General features: G+C 35.1%; 1 protein-coding gene across 1 annotated transcript in view; it reads right to left on the bottom strand.

The window, feature by feature from the left end:
- Positions 1 to 5,846: 5,846 nt before the first annotated feature.
- LOC148944903 (L-lactate dehydrogenase-like) overlaps positions 5,847 to 18,415 on the bottom strand; it is a 54,734-nt gene continuing 42,165 nt past the window's right edge. The window contains exons 6-7 of the mRNA XM_089099362.1: positions 12,877 to 13,118; positions 5,847 to 6,971 (exon numbers count right to left, since the gene is read on the bottom strand). Coding sequence (XP_088955488.1) covers positions 6,807 to 6,971; positions 12,877 to 13,118 — 407 coding nt within the window. The 3' untranslated portion in view covers positions 5,847 to 6,806. The remainder of the gene's footprint in view (positions 6,972 to 12,876; positions 13,119 to 18,415) is intronic.

Below are 18,415 nucleotides of genomic sequence, written 5' to 3'. Positions count from 1 at the left end.
ACCCCCCCTCCCTGCATATCCATAGGCTATATACAACGCATATTAAAATTATGCCATTAGATTTCATATTTATGTTCTTTTTTACATAATATTCGTTACCTTGCCAATACAATCCCTCATCCCAATGGACATATACCTAACCCTAATAATATATTTGTTTGTTGTCCTTTCCATTGATCAATCGGTTGTAAAAACGTATACTCTGTGTGGAGATATTCAATTTACCTTGACTGAGAATGCAGAATATTGGATTAAAAAAATGTAACGTTAGATGACTTTAAAAAATTGAATAATGATAGAAGAAAACATGATGATCTGATTAATGTAAACAAGCTGTATATTATATAATAAGATTTTTATTGTTTTTCACGTTAGTTTTTTGTATAGTCTAGGGCTATATGAAACCATTAGGGGAAAGGGACTTGGGAGGAAATGTCGAGAATACGAACAAAACCATAAAAATTAACAGTAAGTTAAAAATCGAAAAACATCTCTTTCTGTTCTAGAATGTCTTTTTGTAGAGTGCTGCTACATTTAACCTTTACCTGTTGAATTTTTTTGCACCCAAATTTAGAGTTCGCACTTTTTCAGGCTATTGGTCAAAATTTTTGCAAGAAAGATATTTGTGACTGGGTTTATTGTAAGCGATTTTATTTTCGCTCAAAATTTTACAAGACGTAATCTTAAATATGTCAAAGGACTTCTCTGGTCAGAATTGCAGCTAAATACCCAGATTCTTATGACTTTGCTCACTTTTTTGTATAATTGTCCTCTTTGAATAGTTTGCCAAACTTATCCCTCCTCACCATAAGAAAAGTGAGCTCATTCGTGTCTGACTTAAATACTGTCTAAAAATCAGAACCTTCCATTCCAGGGGACTTGTTGGTCATATGTCAATATTTATGACACGGTATTCCAGCTTTAGACCAAAAGCGGTCAAACCTATTGGGCTTAGGTTTCACTTGTTTGCCACCTGTAAGTCTAACCAAATTAAGTCCCAGATTTTACATACAAGTCCAGTGGACATTGTCCGTCACGCGACAACCCAAAATCAATCCAATCTTTCATCCCTTAATTCTATGACTATCTACCTTAGTCCTCACCTAAGAATAGCCTATGGATTGATGATAGATAGACTTATCTATCAATAAATTAAATTTAAGAATAAAGATGTCATCTTTATTTAATCCTAAAAAGGTCTTATCCCAGATTTGCCTTTCAATTACTCGGACTATCTGTCTGGGCTTTTTCTACAATTAGCCATGGCTTGATGCCTACTGCAAAATACTTGATTTTAATTCAAGTAATAACATTTGATTCAAGTAACTCGTCAAGAAACAACTATTTCATTGTTACCATGCCAATGGATATCGAGAGGCGTCCAACCACCGTCTGTGATCAAAACTTGAGTGAACCAAAACCAACCCATGAACCAATAGGCTTACATAACTTTTATCTCTATAGAGATATTTTTATGATGAGCACGTTCAGAATGACGAAAATACAAAGCATGCAAGTCCAAAAAGACATGATGTCTAGAAGTCCCCCACGATTAATTCGTGCGTCTACAAATATTTTTTTTGACGTTTTTAATTTACTAGATGAGGCAAATAGCCAGACTCACGGAGTGTTCAAAAGCCATGGCGGTAAAATTTTAGCTAACAACCACTAGGCAAACTTACTTTCCAGTGCTCACTAGTGGCCCACTCGTTTGTAAAGCTAATTCTTGCCAAAAATCGATATCAATTAAACAAGTTGTAATTGAGTATGAATAACAATACAGATTAAAGCCGACCTTAGCAGTGATCTAGCAGAATTGTATTAAAACTAGGTATTTAAAGTACAAAACGGACACAGATTTAATCGATATCCATAGTTGAAAATAAGGAAAGGATGTAGCGACTAGTATAAAGATATATTCTTAGAATCAAATTTTGTTTATAGACTGCATTCTAAAAGAATTGTTAAAACCATCAGGACCCAAATGTGTCCCCACACTTTTCTCGATTGAGTTGGAGGGGCATCGCGTTCAAAAATTTGCTAACTTTACCAAGATTTAGCTCTATATACTTCATCAGAATTCGCCAAGATGCTTCTGAAAATTATTTCCTAGGCTCCTTTAGTCTAATTCTGGCAGTTTCTCCAAGTAATAATTAGTAAGATTACCTAACATCCCGAATATCGGATGAATTTCACTGGCACAGTTTGGTTACGCTAGTTTGTCAAATTTTCACTTCCGCACTTTCAGGAACACCCTTCCCCACGAAAGTCTTGGAATAATGGATTGTTAAATACAATTATGCTCAACATGATGAACCTCCACCAAAAACAAAATACTTTGTACCTGTGCTCTTACCTGACAAATTAACTAACATATATACCTCAAAGTAAGCTATTTAAAGGCTATATTTGATGTGAATAAAACAAAAAATTAGAAGGGGAGGGAGGGTTTAAAAAAACAAAATTCTGTACTTGTTTTTTTTTTTTTCAAATGCCAGTCGAATTCGTTCATAAAAAAATATATATTATTTCTTTTATTTTTCGCTATTGCGCTTGTCAAGGAGAAGGTCCTTCCAGAAAAATTACTAAGTTGGTAAAATTTACTGGAAAAACAACACCTCGCTTAATTATCAAATTGGGTAAAAAGATAAACATACACTTAACATCAACTAGAAAGTATATTTCTTGTGAAAAAACCAACAAATAAAAAAATCTCAGTGAAAAACAAAAGCAACATACAAACGATACTGCGGCCAGTGGAAAGAAAAGAAACGAAAAATGTAAAACAACGCGGATATTTCGCCTATATCCAAACAAGGCGTCTTCAGCAACGTCGTCAGCACGAAAGCACTTCAGAAACGTCCTGGCAGTATTTGTCAGGTTATTCACTTCACTTTCCTCAAAACATTTTTGGATGTATATAATAGGGTTAACGAGGTCACTACACTCGTTAACCCTATTAACCATTAGTTAAATTAATAATTTAGCATAATTAAGCATAAATTTCCAAATAATCCATTTATCTTGTATAAACTAAGTGACTTTTCAGGAGCGAAATCACCGCCGTGCAGCATCACCTCCTCAGCAACTGGGCAGCTGAGCAACTTCTCAGGAGCTCAATGTAAAGCGTTTTGATACTTTTAGATCGGTTAGCTATCACACAATTTTCAATCACTATCAACTTCGGGCTCTTTGAGGCAAAATTGTTCTATGACTTCAAAATGCTCTTTGAGGCAACTGGGCAGCTGAGTAACTCCTCAGGACCTCAATCTTAAGCGTTTTGATACTTTTAGATCGGTTAGCTATCACACAATTTTCAATCACTAGCAACTTCATGCTCTTTGAGGCAAAATCGTTCTTTGATTTCAAAATGCTCTTGAGGCAACTGGGCAACTAAGCAACTCCTCAGCAGCTCAATATAAAGCGTTTTGATACTTTTAGATCGGTTAGCTATCTCACAATTTTCAATCACTAGCAACTTCGTCCTCTTTGAGGCAAAATGTTTCTATGATTTCAAAATGCTCTTTGAGGCAACTGGGCAGCTGTGTAACTCCTCATGAGGTCAATGTAAAGTGTTTTGATGCTTTTAGATTGGCTAACTATCACACAATTTTCAATCACTATCAACTTCATGTTCTGTGAGGCAAAATTGTTCTATGATTTCAAAATACTCTTTGAGGCAACTGGGCAGCTGAGTAGCTCCTCAGGAGGTCAATGTAAAGCGTTTTGATACTTTTAGATTAGTTAGCTATCACACAATTTTCAATCACTAGCAACTTCGTGCTCTTGAGGCAACTGGGCAGCTGAGCAACTCCTCAGGAGCTCAATGTAAAGCGTTTTGATAGTTTCAGATCAGTTAGCTATCACATAATTTTCAATCCCTAGCAACTTCGTGCTCTTTGAGGCAAAATCGTTCTTTGATTTCAAAATGCTCTTTGGGCAACTGGGCAACTAGGCAGCTGAGCAGCTCCTCAGGAGGTCAATGTAAAGTGTTTTGATGCTTTTAGATTGGTTAGCTATCTCACAATTTTCAATCACTATAAACTTCTTGCTCTTTGAGGCAAAATTATTCTATGATTTCAAAATACTCTTTGGGCACCTGGGCAGTTGAGTAGCTCCTCAGGAGGTCAATGTAAAGCGTTTTGATACTTTTAGATCTGTTAACTATCACACAATTTTCAATCACTAGCAACTTCGTGTTCTTTGAGGCAAAATTGTTCTTTGATTTCAAAATTATCTTTGGGCAACTGGGCAACTGAGCAGATGTGTAATTCCTCAGGAGCTCAATGTAAAGCGTTTTGATAATTTTAGATTTGTTATCTATCACACAATTTTCAATCACTATCAACTTCTTGCTCTTTGAAGCAAAATTATTCTATGACTTCAAAATGCTCTTTGAGGCACATGAGCAAATGTGTAACTCCTCAGGAGCTCAATGTAAAGCGTTTTGATACTTTTAGATTGGTTAGCTATCACACAATTTTCAATCACTAGCAACTTCATGCTCTTTGAGGCAAAATCTTAGTATAGTGCCAAAAAAGGGACAAAATGTCACTTTCCCATGGCAAAATCTTTTTGGTCACTTTAAAAAGGGCACTAGAACTTGGTAGTTCCACTCGAATGAGCCTTCTTCTAATCTTTTAGGAACATTGGCTTAATGCGATCACGATCATCCCTTGAGGGAAAAAAACAGCAAATAAACACGCATCCATGACATTTGTTCCGGGTAAAAATGCAAAATTCTGTAGATAGGAGCTTAAAATGTGTACAGTAGTGTTTTATCCAGGGAAAGCTTTACATAGGGTTGGGGGGTTTCCCATCGTGATCGAAAAATCGATTGGTGTGATTATAATTAAGATTTCTTGACTTTTTGGGATTTTTCCTCCTTTTTCGACAATCAGTCAAATTTTCTCAGGCTTGTAGCTTTAGATGAATAATATTAAACTTACCTAGTTTTACACATTTGGAACCTGCACAAAAACCAAAATCGTTTGATTAAAATTAATTGTTATCAGAATATCTTTTTCTAAAATTCCAGTTACTATTGACCCGAGTTGCTCCTTATTAACAAACTGTACCAAGAACATCAAGATACAAATATTAATTTTTTCAGCCACAGAAAACCAAAATTTTCTCAGATTTTTTTTTTTTTTTTAGTTCTTCCAAAATTCTGAAGTTTTTAGGGCAGCATCACATTTTCATCAGTGTAGCTGCGTTGAATCTTGAAAATACATGAGCAAAACTAATAAGCTAAAAAAAAAATATACTTTATTTTCGTCGGTGTTGCCACGTTGAATCGTAAAATAAATAAGCAAAACTAATTATCTTAAATTTGACAACGCTTTTTGTCCGTAAAAGTTCAAATATTAAGAATTTGTTGATAACCATAAGACAACTAGACCTCCAAATGAAACCTACACCTTCTTAAGTTATTCGGTGCCATATGTTCTTCCCTTATTTTTTACGCATGTTTCTTTTCTTGAAATTTGGCACTTGCTACTACCAAAATCCGTCAAAAATTGAATTCCTGTTTTTTCTAACTTTTTAAAATGTAGATGGTTGCATAAGTTTCCACTTAACCAATCGAAACAATCAGATTTCATCTTCACTGTCCCTGGTACAACAAAAATGAATACTTTCGAGATTTTTTTTATTTTTTTGGTTACTGGAAAAGTCATTCACATGTTACCATTTAAATTTATGATTTGCTTTCCATGTCATTAATGGTCTAATAATATAATATCTTGGGCGTTTTTTTTTTATAATTGCTTATTCAATTAAATAAATGAGACTCCGACTGAGATCACTTGCTGCACTAATAAAATTAGGCTAAGGCTACAGCAATGTAAAAATTTTACTTCAAATGTAAACAAACAAAAATTCAAAACACACGAATTGCAGAGAAACAGAGGAACTACTCGTGAAAAATCTTGTAATTGAAAGACTTTCCGTTCTTTTTATACGGCTAACATTTCACACAACAGAACCAATCAGGTGGAACTAAAATTTTTGTCCTTTTTCCTTGCTCGAAATTTTATACAGATAAATAATTCATTGATAGACTTCGATAATTTCCCAGCTCTCTCCAGAATCGGAAAAACACCTTCTTTTGGTGTTTTCATTTGAAAAATCTAAAAAAAATAGATAAAAGATACCCCTTTATTTATCTTCATAAAGAAATGGAAAAAAACTTACCCCCCCCCCTAAATTTTGGTGAATTTGTGCTGCTGGTGTAAAGGTTGAGTATCACAGACCAAAACTATACAAGATCCTAGATCTTACAAGGCTATAAAAAAAGCTGTATAAAAAAGGCTACAGACCTTATGCAAAGACGTCATAAAACTAATTCGACACTAATAGAAAATAAATAGCGTTATAAAATGGGCTAGGATATCTCAAGGCTTGAAAATTCGTGCGATAGCAAACAAATATCCGAATTTCACAAAGCTAGTAAAAGAGCAAGAAAGAGAGAGAGAGAGAGAGAGAGAGAGAGAGAGAGAGAGAGAGAGAGAGAGAGAGAGAGAGAGAGAGAGAGAGAGAGAGAGAGAGAGCTAACCATTAAAAAGGATTAACCAATCTGGTTTTAAAAAGGCGAAATTATTGGGCTTCCCTCTCTGATGTAGGCTTAAGAATTAATTTGATTGGTTAAACAAAATACCTCATAAATGTAAACCAATGAGATTAAAGCAAAGTTTTAGCCACATAATTATAGGAACATAATCACTCTTTCTCTAAATATAGAAGCGGTTACGAAAAGACTACGGCGCTTAGATGTAAAAAAAAAATTTAACGAATATAAAAAAAAATCAAAAATGTAAACTTTTTTGAATTTCATACAGAGATTTTGCACATTTGTGGAGATCTGCTAGCTCAGCGCTGTTAAGCGTTTGTAGAATGATTCGGGAAACTCCGTTGTCACCGAGTATACAAGGAACGGAAAGGAATACATCTTCAGAAATATCATGAATTCCCTAAAAAAAAAGGATGAATAATAAAAGTAATAAAAAGAAGAAAATTAATAAAAAACCTGACATGGTATAAAGGCTCTCGGGTAATGAAAAAAAACTCATTTAAAAGCTGAAATAACGAGCATATACTGTCAAAGTTCCCAGGTGAATAAACAAAAACAAATCCATACAGGAGGTGAAACGGTAGAAATAGGTTGTCAGGGCTCACAGGTGAATATTAAAAAAAAAATTAAAATAAAATGAAAGCTGAAAACAGACACATTGTCAGGGCTCCTGGGAAAATAAATAATCTGTTGAAAAATGCATATAAAAGCTGAAATAATAGACCAATGGAGTGAGGACTCCCAGGCTATTAAAAAAAAACACATAAAAGCTAAAATAATAGAAATACACTGTAAGCACTTCCGGGATAATAAAACAGACAATATGAAATTAACAATTGTTCTATTCAATGCGGTATGCCATGTATATCATAGGTTGACATATGTAGACATTAACGCATGATGATTATACACGTCGATTAAACAACCATTTTTATTGAGAACTGAAAGAATAAAAAGTATTATTATTATTTAGTATCAAAATCATTATTATTAATTTTTTTCTTTCTTTCTTATTATAGCGAATTTAAATGATGCTATATGTATGTTTTTCTGCCTGATTCACCACACGTCAACGGTTTGGTTTTGGGTTAATCCTATTGTTTTTGTACGTAGATTGTTGTTGTTGTTGTTAAATAAATATATCATCATCACCATCAGAATGAACTTATTGAGAACCCGTCGAATTAACAAAAATAATGACAGAGCAAAGAAAACAAAATAAAACACTGAAGAAAAATCATAAGACGAAACACAACAAAACAAAAGAGTGAACAAATAAACCAAAAATCACATATAAATAAACGATACAACTAATAAAACAAATCACCTGATCACTGTAGAAGTAAATTATGGCCATGCGGGTTTATGTGTGCGCCACAATCCAGTGTGCCGCTGCGTTATGTGTTAAAATTTGTATTTCATTCTCCATAATAGCATAAACACCCCTGGGACACCAAAAAATAGCTACAAATGTTTATTCACTTGTTTTCAAGACTCTAAAAAAAACCTCAGGATATAAAATTACGCAAAAAGTAAGGTACAAATGAAGACAAGAATCGGTCACCCAAATTAGAAAATTCTGCGAACCAGTCGGTCGATTAGGAAAAGTTTCTGCGAATGATTATTGCGAATGTTGTCTGTGATGATGGTGAATTTAAACAAAAAAAGAAATTTCAATAAAGAAAATATAGAACTAGCTAAATTTGGAAAAATTCGTTTCCCCCTGCCAGCCCCCTGAATATTTTTCATAAGCCTTCTGCTGACTAAAATTACAAATTCCTGGAGGTTGAAAGCGCTGGGTATAAGTAGGAGAAGTTTCACAACGCATTTTCTGTTGTTGACAAATCAGCTGATTCCGAGCTCTTAGAGAAAGACATTCCCGTTTGATAGGTGTGAAGTGAGTCTCGGATTCTTAGTTGCTTCATTTCCTTTTAACGTTATTCCTAAGTCTTTTTTTGCAAAAGGGCTAGCTTCTTTATTACAACGAAAAAGCACGGCAGTATAAGGTAACGGTTTATCAAATAGTTTGTCGTAACGAACTGTTGAGCAACATGGCCCAATAGTAACCAAAATTAAAGCAGGATTTCAATAACAATTAATACATCAAAGGAATTGACTGCTTAAATTGATTAAATAAATAAAAAAAAACAGTTTTTTTAACTGAAAGTAAGGAGCGACATTAAAACTTAAAACGAACAGAAATTATTCCCAATATGAAAGGGGCTGCCCCCTCCTCAACCCCTCGCTCTTTACTCTAAAGTTTTTTATTGTTTTAAAAAACAAATTTGCGAGACAGAGTCAAACTTTAGCGTAAAGAGCGATGGGTTGAAGAGGAGGCAGCCCCTTTCATATACGGAATAATTTCTGTTCGTTTTAAGTTTTAATGTCGCTCCTTACTTTCAGTTAAAAAAATTAATCTTTTATTTAATTTCTGAAAGTTTTTGAGTTAATGCAGCTTTGATTTTGGGTCACCGTACATAAATAATTAAAACGAAATTTTCATATTAATTTTACTTTTTTTTGGCTAAATGGTTTTCTCGAAATTTTGATCTGACGTAACTTACGAATTAACTTACGTAACGAACTTCTATATTCGTATATTTTAATTACGTATATTAGGGGGTTCGCCCCCTAGTTAATACCTCGCTCTTTATGCTAAGTTCAAATTTTGTTCTAATTCTTTAAGAAAGAATTGGCCGTTAATTAATCACAAAGGCCATTAACTAGGATAAACAGCTCTGATGAAAGTACAAAAAAAACTTTAGCGTAAAGAGTGAGGTAATGAGCAGGGGGTGAACCCAATCATATACGTATTAATTTCTGTTCGTTTTAAGTTTTGATGTTGCTCCTTACTTTCAGTTGAAAAAATTGTTTTTTTTATCTAATTTCTGATCGTTTTTAAATATTGCTGGGAAATACGGCGCCCCATTCATAGCAATGTGCCTTCCCCCATGGAAATATCCTCCAACACACCCCCCTGCCCTGAAATATCCTCCAACCCCCCTCCAACTAAAAAAAAATCCCCCCTGAAAACTTCTGTATACTTCCCAATAACCGTTACTATACGTAAACATTAGGCAAAGTTCATAACTTGCAGACCTTCCCCCGGAGACTGTGGGGGATTAAGTCATCCTCAAAGACGTAGTTATTGTTTTTTTCGACCATGCTGAACAAAACGGCTATCTCAAAATTTTGATCGGATGACTTTGGAAAAAAAATGAGCGTAGGAGGGGGCCTAGTTGCCCTCCATTTTGTGATCACTTAAAAAGGGCACTAGAACTTTCAATTTCCGTTCGAATGAGCCCTCCCGCGATATTCTCGGACCACTGGTTCGATACGATCACCCCTGGAAAAAAAAAACAAAAAAAAAATAAACAAACACGCATCCGTGATCTTTGTTCTGGCAAAAAATACAAAATCCCACATTTTTGCAGATAGGAGCTTGTAACATCTATAGTAGGGTTCTCTGATACGCTGAATCTGATGGTGTGATTTTCATTAAGGTTCTGTGACTTTTAGGGGGTGTTTCCCCCTTTTTTCGAAAATAAGACAGATTTTCTCAGGCGCGCAACTTTTGATCGGTAAGACTAAACTTGATGAAACTTAAATATTTGAAATCAGCATAAAAATCTGATTCTTTTGATGTATCTATTGGTATCAAAATTTCAATTACTCAGAGTTTCAATTACTATTGACCCGGGTCGGTCCTTACTTACAGTTCGTTACCACAAAATGTTTGATTCCATATATATGAAGATCAAAAAGTCTAATGTCGCCCATGATAAGCTACGAGCCTACGAAAATTTGCCCGGTTTTCGAAAAAGGGAGAAAACACCATCAAAAAGTCGATCAATCTTAATGACAATCACATCATTAGATTCAGCATATCAGAGACCAGTACTGCAGAGACAGGGTTCATTTTTTGTTACTTTTTTCGATATAAAGAAAGACTTAAGGCTTAGTCTTACATATGCAATATGAAGGGTCCTTAGGCTCAAGCGAACCACAGCGTGGGCTAATCTCTTGACTAAACTAAAAAAAAAGTTTTTTTTCAACTGAAAGCAAGGAGCAACATTAAAACTTAAAAAGAACAGAAACTATTTTGTATACAGAATGGGCTGCGCCTTCCTCACTTTCACTGCTCTTCCTCACTCTTCCTCAACCCTCACTCTTTACGCTAAAGTCTCAAAGATCTTTAAAATATTTCTCAGTCAAATTTAACGGCCTTTGTGTTTCGGGAATTGTTCTTAAAGTATCGGGATAAAATTCAAACTATAGCGTAAAGAAGGAGGGAGGATGAGGAAGGGGCAGCCCCCATTATATACGGAGTAATTTCTGTTGGTTTTAAGTTTTAATGTTGCTCCTTACTCTCTGTTGAAACATTGTTTTCTTATTTGATTTCTGACCGTCATTGGGATCACGACGGGAAACCCCCTACTCCCATGTAAAGCTTCCCCTGGATAAGTTCCCACGAAAGATTCTCCCCGTGCGAAATACCCCGCCTCTCCCCCGAGGAACTTTTTCCAAAAAATCTCCCCAATAATTCCCGATAACATATACTACATGTAAACAATGGACGAATTTCATAGCTTATAGCCAATACCTCAGGGGTTGTGAGGGATAATTTCATCCCCAAAAGCAGTTATTGAACCTTTTAACTATGCTGAGCCACATGGCTATCTAAAAATTTTGATCAGATGTCTTTGGGGAATAAGGGACATGGGAGGGTGAATAGTTGCCTTCCACTTCTTTTGGTAAGTTAAGAAGGGCTGGAACTTTTAATTTCCTTTCCAATGAGCCCTCTACCGATCTTAAAGAACATCTGGCTCAATACGATCGCCCCTGGGACAACAAAAATAAACAAACAAACCAAACAGTAAGTAAACACACATCCGTGATCTTACTTCTGACAAAAAAAAAAAAAAAATACAAATTTCACATTTTGAAGATAGGAACTTGAAACCTCTACAATTAGATTCTCTGATATGCCAAATCTGATGGTTTGATTTTCACCAAGAAAGGCAGCAAGAAAGGCTTGAATAGCACCCTAAAAACTTCTTAAGACTTAATTCTTGCCCGATGTCAGAGCTCTCCACTTATGGCAATTTATAACAGATATTTATGCTGATCTTCTAAAAGAAGCAGTAAATGATGAATTTTTTTAAAGTTTAATATATAAAGATACGAAACTTTGAAAATATAATTTAATTAACTATAATTTAATATGTTAACTATATGTTAGTTTCTTACATATAGTTAAATTTTGTACAGTTCAAATTCTATACAATCTACACACAGTTCAAACTTTTAAATATATGTTAACTATGATTTAATATTTAACTAAACTTCTTCATATAATGTTATCTAGCGAAAAGAAACAATCCTCTGAGTTTTTATTCAGTTTTATTACAATATTTAATATCACCTCAAACATTTCTCTAAAACGCCTGCTAAAGGAAGAATTTGTGGAACATATAAGAGCCCAAAAATGAGTTAGGATGCTTTTCTTAAGGTTAGAGACAAGACATATGGCAATGTGATAATTGAAAAAGCATGCCACCTAAACATGGGAGCACAATGATTTTAGAATGACACTGAAGGACTATCTAGTAGAACAAAACTCGAAAGCATGGTTTCAACCATCGTCTCCAAAGTCTGCTTCGTAGATTTGTGAAAAATACGGATCCCCTAAGACGACTACTTCCTTTTCCGCTAAATGCTTCAAATACTTGATTCTAAAAAGAACATGATATTTAAAACATGATATTTTTAATACTTTGTAGATGCTTTTCCTTTTAAACCATTTTTTTTATCGACTACATATGATTAGACCCAGGTCAGTATTCAGAACATAGAATGTTTGAAAACAATATACAGATATGCCATTTAAACTCTGTTAGATAAAACTTTGTTTTTGTTTTTAGCTTTGGCTCAAGCTTTTATATCAAACTTCTGAATTTTTCTGGGTAATGCTAGATGACACTTTTTTCCCTCAGAGACGAAGTGGCCTAATTCAGGAGCATTGGAGAAGGGGGGAAGGGATTGTATTTTTGAAAATCTAGGAGGCGGGCAGTTCTGTTTTTTTCCAATTTTTTCAATGATTTGTTTTCCAAAAGGGCATTTTTCACTGATAATAACACAAAACGGTATTTTCCATAATCTACCGGGGCCAATACCTCTCCCTCAATTGCTGCTGGGCAGTCAATAGCCCCCAACCCCTATTGACACCACTGCAGGGAAGAACTAGAGTTCTGTATTTTAACAGTTCCTTATACCCTTAGTTTAAAGATATGGAAATCCAGTACCTGTACAAGTGTGGAAACAGCATAGCTGGATTGGCTATTCTCCAGAATAGCTCTAGTGAGTGCAGCCACACTAAGACCAATACCCCAGGAGGTGTAGCCCTTGAGCTTGATAATCTCTTGGGCACTGCCAATCACTTCTTTATGCAGTTGGGACCAATTTTCTACGTCCTTTTTTGTTCCAACACGAGAATCAACGTCACGGAGCTTTACACCAGCTAAATTGGCATCGGACCAGATTGGAACTGAAAATCAAACGATGGCTACAATCTTAGTATGCATAGCTAATTCAAAGTATGTTGTTGTTTAATGAACTAGATTATGTGGTTCAAATATAAATTTCTGGCAGCATTCTGTGTACTTTCCTCCCCCTCCCCCCGAGCAGTTTCAGTTTTTTTTGTGGGATGGGAAAACAATATTTTGCGATCCGCAAGAAATTTACAAGACCACACTGACAGAGCATGAGAAAGGAAAAAAAATTAAGGGAAAAAACTAGGAAAATGCCAGCCAGTGAAAAAATGAGAGAAAAATACAAATATTTCAGTCAAGATCTTAACTCAACCGTCCTCAAAGCAGGATTGAGGATAGAAAAAAAAATACAGATCAAAGTCCACAGGGAAACATTCAAACACAAACTCTAATAAAACACATTAGAATAAAGACCCGTTCTCAATCAACTGTGAAAAGGCAAGTTAATAAAAAAAAAACATATTGAATGGCAATTCTAACTTTCATTTGGGAATTTATTTTTCGTTGGGCTTTCTTAAATCCCTATTAATTTCCGGGCATGGCATCAGTAAAGTTTATCTAAAGCCTATTTAGATGGTACCTAAATCCTATTGCGTCATTTGCACTTTACTGAAACCGAATTACATTACAAATATTTTCTTTTATAATTACAGCATTGAAAATAAAAATTACAGTGAAATAAAATCTTGAATTGCTGAGCCTTCAGCATTTAATATAATTATATATCAAAAACTAAGTTTCATTTTATTAGTTCTTTCCAAGGGCAAAATGATGCAAATGATGCAGTAGGCTTTAACATTTTCCAGGTAGTGGAGGGCAAAGGGGGCAGTTGCCAAACTATTACTAGTAGTATTTTTTGTTTGTTTTAAGTTTCGTTTGAATATTCATTTTAAGTTTTATTCAATTAGTACCTGTTGTATGTTTGTTTCCTATGATTCTTTATTTAATTTCCGTTGGTTTTGGGTTTTCTTTAATAGTAATTTCTGGTCGTTTTGAGTTTGAATTATTATAGGAATTTGTTTCTGCTGGTCTTAAAATTAACATGACCCTTTATTTCCTTTGAAAAATTTCTATTTCGGAAAGTTTTTTTTAATCAATCTCAATCAACGGTGAAAAGACAAATGTAAAAAAAAAACAAAACAATAATGAATTGCAATTCAAACATACACTCGAGAATTTATTTTATGTTGGGCTTTTTTAAATGCTAATTGCTTTTCAGGCATGGCATCAGCAGAGTTGGAGTGCCAATTGTGATTTTATTGAAAATACAAAATATCAAAATTAAGACGTTCATTGTAAATGGGGCAGACATAAGTTATGAGCTGAGATAATTTCTTTTGTAAGTCCGTCTAAATATCTGAAATGACACATTTGGTGTTTCATGTCCAAATGTGTGCTCCTAATAGAACTTTTCAAGATAAGGTCAAATAAATAATCAAAATGTGATTTTGTGTCTGCATAAGTTTTGTGGGCTCTGTATATAGAAGAATAGAATATATTTATTCACTACAGTAGCTGGAGCTAACATGAGCATGTCATGACACAAAAAGAGAAGACACAAAACAAGGATCAAAACAGAAAAACAAATATAATAAAAACACAAAAAATTAAAGCAGCAAGTACTGCTTCAAGGTCGACAAATTAAAATGAAGTTAATACTGGCTTAACTGCTATATAAAATTGGCTTATCTGCTTTGAATCTTTTCCAAACACATTTTTGCATGCTGAATTCTGAATGTAGTCCTATTTTCCCAGGGGCGGAACTAGAGCAAAATCTTGGGGGGGGGGGGGCAATGGGACGAGGATGCCAATAAGTAAAATCTTATTGGGCTTTTTTAAATGCTAATTGCTTTTCAGGCATGGCATCAGCAGAGTTGGAGTGCCAATTGTGATTTTATTGAAAATACAAAATATCAGAATTAAGACGATCATTGTAAATGGGGCAGACATAAGTTATGAGCTGAGATAATTTCTTTTGTAAGTCCGTCTAAATATCTGAAATGACACATTTGGTGTTTCATGTCCAAATGTGTGCTCCTAACAGAACTTTTCAAGATAAGGTCAAATAAATAATCAAAATGTGATTTTGTGTCTGCATAAGTTTTGTGGGCTCTGTATATAGAAGAATAGAATATATTTATTCATACAAATGTAACAGGATTTGATTGTCTAATTGGTCTTCCTAAAAAGATTCTTTTGTAGGCAAAATGTTTGGCGTAACGAAATGTTGAAAATCCTTAAATGGGATGGGATGGGTCAAATGGAAAATGGAAGGGAGCTCTGAACAGAGTTGGTTGGAGGCCGAGCTTGTGGAGGTGTGTTGGTATCAGGTGGCTTAGTACTGTAATGAGGAATGTGCTGAAGTAGCACCTGTAGTTTGCATGATAACGCACAACCAGCAACCAACATTACTTAACTTGCTTAAAACTTAGTTCCTCCTGAGCCACTGGTGGCGCATAGGGCGTCGATGAAGCGTCTCCACTCGTCCCCAAGCAAAGCTGCAGCGGTGACATCTTCCCATTCAGGTATTAACGAGGTCTCAGCCGTCCTCTTGGTCAAAATTTCGCCACAAAGTGTTCTTTGGATGACCTCATCTTCTTTTGCCACCTGGTTTCCAGTTGTAGACTGTCCAAGGAAGGCGGCCTTCCTTCATGCAGAGTACGATCCTAAATATGTCCACCCCTTCTTCCTTAGAACAGCAGTAATGAGAGGCTGTCCCGTTTTATTCCGGATTTCAAAGTTACTGATTCTCCGTTGCCAACTTAAGTTTAAAATTCTCCTCTGGCACATATTTTCAAATGCAACAATTCTCTTTTCGAGCTGCTAATTCATTTTCCAGCACTCACTAGCATAGAGGAGTATGGACAGCACATTGCTACTGAAGAGATGTAGCTTCAGTTGCAATGAATATTTGCTGCTTCTCCAAATGGGCTTAAGTCTATTGAAAGCTGGAAATAGACAAAGCCTCTCCACTTGTCCCAAAGCAATGCTGCAGCTGTGACATCTTCCCATTCAGGTATTAATGAGGTCTCAGCTGTCCTCAGATCTCAATCAGAAGTTTGCTGCATAGTGTTCTTTGGACGACTTAGTCTTCTTCTGCAGCCTGGTTTCCAGTTGTATGCTGTCCAGGGAAGGCAGCCTTCTTTCATGCAGAGTACATGGCCTAAATATGACCACCTCTTCTTCCTCAGAACAGCAGTAATGAGAGGCTGTCCCGTTCTATTCCGGATTATACATTACTGATTCTCTGTTGCCAACTTAAGTTTAAAATTCTCCTCGGGCACTTATTTTCAATTGTAAGAATTCTCTTTTAAAGCTGCGGATTCATTTTCCAGCACTCACTAGCATAGAGGAGTATGGACAGCACATTGCTACTGAAGAGACTAACCAACATTACGCAATACTATTGCACTACCATGCAATTCACTCATACAATTCCAGTAACTGACTATTCGTTGACTGAAGTAACCTTAACTGACTTTTTCCCCCCCTTAAACATTTTTAATCGGAAAAACTGATAGTTATATCATCAACGATCATTAATAATTTATTAATTTTATTTATGAATTTATTAGTTTAATAATTTATTTACATCCTGGCATATACAAAGACTGGCATAAGCAAAAACTGACAAATTCAAGTCCATTTGCCGTTGGAGCAGCAAATGGATAAGTTGTCAGGTTCAAATCGCCCATGCTTTGTTCGTGGAGACTTTATTCTTGATCTATTTTCAGTAAGTGTAAACCCGAGAGTTCGAGATTTTTTAAATGTTATGTTGGGTTATGGTTTAAGACCGACAGTTAATATATGCAGTCGAGTAACTTTGTGCTCGGAATCACTTTTGGATAATATATTTGTTAATATGAAGTATGATTCTGCTGATATTACATTGTGAATAATGCTGATGCTGACGTTGTCAATAATATCCAATTAACTAATAATTTGAAGTGTTTAGCTTCTAATAGTTTTAATAATGTCCATATTAATGCATAGCTTCCACTCCTGCAAATATCTTCAGCAGTTGCCAATTTGGACTCACAATCAGGACATTTCGAGTAGATATGGTGTTTTTGACATTTCTTCAAAAATCGACCAGCTTGTGGACAGGTTCCGTAAGCGTCGAGAATATATTGTCAACTTTCAACTTAACTGTGTTGTCTAAGTAGCTGAGATGTTATTTTATTGTGAGCTTTTTTCTTTATTGCGCTTTAATTTTCCGTTAATTTTCTGTATCTTTGTACTCCTCTAAGTACATTTCATGCTTGTATAGAGGATTCAAATAAATTACTATAGATTAGATTTATAGCCATGTTCGTTTGTTGATAGAACAATCAGGAAAGTTACAGTGTCTAGAGCTCCATGATGATATATTTTTCACTTATTTTCTGCCGACTTTTTATACACATTTTTTATTTTCAAATTTGGCACCCGCGAGGCGTAAAACTACGTAACTGCACACGATGATCTTCCTCATTGAAAATTGCGTTCCCGGGGGGCAGTTTCCCCTCCTCCAATAATCTAAAAAAAAAATATGATACAGCCCATGCCACTTGAATATCCGGATATGAACCCCTCTTGCCCCCACCCCAATAAAAATGCTGGAGGTTCACCCCTGATTATTGGTAAGGTATATTGCATATGAATCTTTTGAGGATTTTCCCGACTGATTTTCATAACCATAATTATCCATAATTATCCCCATTAAAAATTGCGTAATTTTTCAAGACACATGTGGTTGTGTAAGTTTCCACTTAACCAAGTTCAGATTTAATTTTTAGTATCCCTATTACTTTAATAAATAAGGGCAGTAGAGAAAGCCTAACTAAATTTCTGAATTGAGCATGCAAAACTGAATTAAGATATTAATCGAAAATGGATAAAAATTATCAGAAATACCTAAATTAAAAAAAAACTGCAGAAAACTGCAGCACATGAAACAGTTACAAATGCATTTTCGACTCCACACTTTATAAAAATTCTAATTTTCGTCTAGATTTCTCAGAAGAGAAGATTCAGGTCATGTCTACACGGAGGGACAGCCTAATTTGTAGGAACGAGTTCCCCTTCTCAAGGATCCCACTCAGAATATTTAACCAAAGAATGTACTTTTCTCACATTTTTTACAAAAAGAAAATGTGAAATCCTCTCCCCCTCCCCAAAAAAAACTTATGATAGGAAAAATTGCCTAGACAGCTTTAGGATACAAAGTCTAAGGCCTATAGATAACACCATCCAGCTAATGCTATATAATACCCGTCTATAATAAGGTTTAGCAAGTATCTAGGGCTACCCA

This window comes from Artemia sp. Qi Xiang Cuo, chromosome 13 (assembly GCF_049724085.1).
Source record: "Artemia sp. Qi Xiang Cuo chromosome 13, ASM4972408v1, whole genome shotgun sequence".
NCBI classification, from domain to species: Eukaryota; Metazoa; Arthropoda; class Branchiopoda; order Anostraca; family Artemiidae; genus Artemia; species Artemia sp. Qi Xiang Cuo.
This window is presented reverse-complemented; position numbering and strand designations above follow the sequence as displayed.